Genomic DNA, 2,500 nt, shown 5'->3' with positions numbered 1-2,500 from the left:
GTTGTTGATGACGCTGTTGAGTTCGAAAATCGGTACCGAGCACGTGCTGGACGTCTCATTGACCATGAATATTCAACACCCGCGGAACACGAAAGACGGAAGGTGTTTTATCGATTCGCGATGAGTTTAACCGAAAACATATTTAGCCAAAGATATGATGAGCATTAAACACAAACCACTAACGCATGATAAGAGGTCAATGTCTTGACCTAGAGAATAGTATTCCAACTGCTGCTGGCACTCATTCAGACACTTACGCTACGCAAATGTGGTGGAAGCCCTACTTTAACAGCAGGATGAACACTCCAAGTGGATCTTCTAACTTGACCAATAACGCCAGGCACGTTACCGACGACACCTGGGACCTTGTGGACAACTTATAGACAACCACCTCACGGGAGTACCGCTATCAATCAAATGTTGGGCTAGGCACAGAAATGGCTCGATTTTACCCATATACGCCGCGTCATGGACCTTGTTATCGGTAGGCAATAAATGCAAACTTTGGGGTCTGATTACATATCGGTGACTAATCTTTCCGAACCGGGGCTTTCTTTCCATATGCGTGAGGAAAGGGAGCATTCCGGCGACACATTGTCACATGGCACGCGGTTTCCGGCGTGGAGCATCGCAATCCATGCCATTGCCTTAAATCAAGGGTGGTCGCCCTAGGCCATCCGATCAGTTTAATTTCTTGGCAAATGTTTTTTCCCAAAAAAAGGAACAAAAAGGCAAGCGCGTCATTCGCTATCAAGCCGATAAACGATTGAGCACATGGATGACTGGGCAGGAAGTGGGCGACTATCGTTAGTATCTTCGATAACGGCGATTCCCTGCGGCTGATAACATAGGAAATGGAAACATTTGTGGGAAAAAATGAACGAAATAAACTTCCTGGAATCCTTATCTAGTTAGATTAGCTTTGGGGATGATATCTGGATGCCCAGAGGTAGGACGATATCTGGCACTGGATCGCAATCGGGCCGAAATCGAACAGGGAGAAGCAGCATCGCAACGCGGGCGGTTACGTTATCGGTAGACCGGCTTGTTTGAGCTAGGTGGACAAAACATCGATGGTGCACATCGACGCCAAAGGATTATTGCGTTGCCAAGGGTGGACGGCGTTCGGGAGATTGTGTAACGTACGGCGCGCTCAGCCGAGAAAACGCCAAGGCTTGTTCTTGTACGTGGCACAACACGAAACACTCCGAAACTGTTGTGGCATGGCCATTTCGGCATCTGTCTGGGGCGATTTGAATGAGGAAATCACAGAACGTGTAGCAGACGGGGGAAACTTACAGCCGATTCCGCGGCATCAAATACACGGCCATCGTTGAATTCGCACGTTTTATGCCGCTACCGTAACCTGTTGCTGTTCACTACAACGCACTAGAGCACTTGCCGCAGGTCCGCGCGGCTTAGAGGATGAAATAAAAGTGAAATTAATAGATTAATCCGCGATCTCGGAGCAGGATCGCTATCTCGAACTTGGACTCCACGAACGACGCGAGCAAAACAAAACTCAACAAAATAGCCCACATGTCAAACTGACGGTGATGACGTCACAGTAACTTGGTTTCCACTAGCTTTAAATTATTTTCTTGCAAGAATCAAATGAAAATTCAAAAAACCGTTAGGATGACCTAAAAAAGCGTTAGGGAACGTGACCGGAACATGAGTTTGATTTTATAAGTCTCAATTTGTTCAGTTTCTTTTATCAATCTACGGCCAAAAGATATAATATACAAACTACCCACATACTGCATGAGATCTTCAGGACCCAACACGCGATTGTCCTTCACGCGTTTTGGTTGAGTTTCCTCGGGTTCAGTTTGGTCGGTCGTCAAAGGTCGAAGGTCGTCAAAGAACCTTCAGGTCTTACTCTGCGGAATCTCTAGTCTTATCGGTGCATCGGGAATGAATGGGCTGTTCCAAGCAGCACCACCAACTGCGAACTTGTGTTGGGGACTGCCCGGATCTACCATCCTTTCTTTTAAACACAGGTGGCGGCAGGTGGTTTGTTCATCCGTGATTAATATCAAGGCCTTCTACTCAGGCCAGTGCCGGATGCGGAACATCCATGCGACTGCAGCTGCTGCCTCCGAAATTTGAATATTAAAGAAAGCGTGCGCATCGCAAACGGAACCATGACGTTACTACCTTTTGCATAATGCTGGTCAGCTGGTGAGTATCGATATTACAGATCGTTTATAAGCACTTGAACTTCACTCTCCCATTCTCATTGATTATCACGCATTTCATTTGCATTATGCCATCATTAGAGAGGAGGATACGCTGGATGCGCGAATGATGAGGTTGGCCATTAGATCTGTTTATTGCACTTTTGACGACATTAGTGTTTCGCATTTGCAATGCTGCTCCACTGATGCAAGGTCATTCGATCCGTTGTGAAATGAGCCATCCAGCGCATCAAGAATGCATTCATTTCGAGATTCGCAGCCTCACCGGTTTTAGTTGTGAATAGCAGGCGCAGCCGCTC

The 2,500-nt window shown here is 46.9% G+C and overlaps 1 protein-coding gene across 4 annotated transcripts in view; it reads right to left on the bottom strand.

Moving 5' to 3' along the window:
* LOC126572823 (phosphatidylserine decarboxylase proenzyme, mitochondrial) overlaps positions 1–1,492 on the bottom strand; it is a 5,417-nt gene extending 3,925 nt beyond the window's left edge. For all 4 annotated transcript variants that reach the window (XR_007607973.1, XM_050232483.1, XM_050232484.1 and 1 more), the window contains exon 1: positions 1,300–1,492. Coding sequence is in view for 3 of the 4 variants with exons in the window: in XM_050232483.1 (XP_050088440.1) it covers positions 1,300–1,331 (32 nt within the window). In the remaining variant the exon portion in view is untranslated. The remainder of the gene's footprint in view (positions 1–1,299) is intronic.
* Positions 1,493–2,500: the final 1,008 nt, after the last annotated feature.

This window comes from Anopheles aquasalis, chromosome 2, assembly GCF_943734665.1.
Source record: "Anopheles aquasalis chromosome 2, idAnoAquaMG_Q_19, whole genome shotgun sequence".
In the NCBI taxonomy this organism is placed as follows: Eukaryota; Metazoa; Arthropoda; class Insecta; order Diptera; family Culicidae; genus Anopheles; species Anopheles aquasalis.
This window is presented reverse-complemented; position numbering and strand designations above follow the sequence as displayed.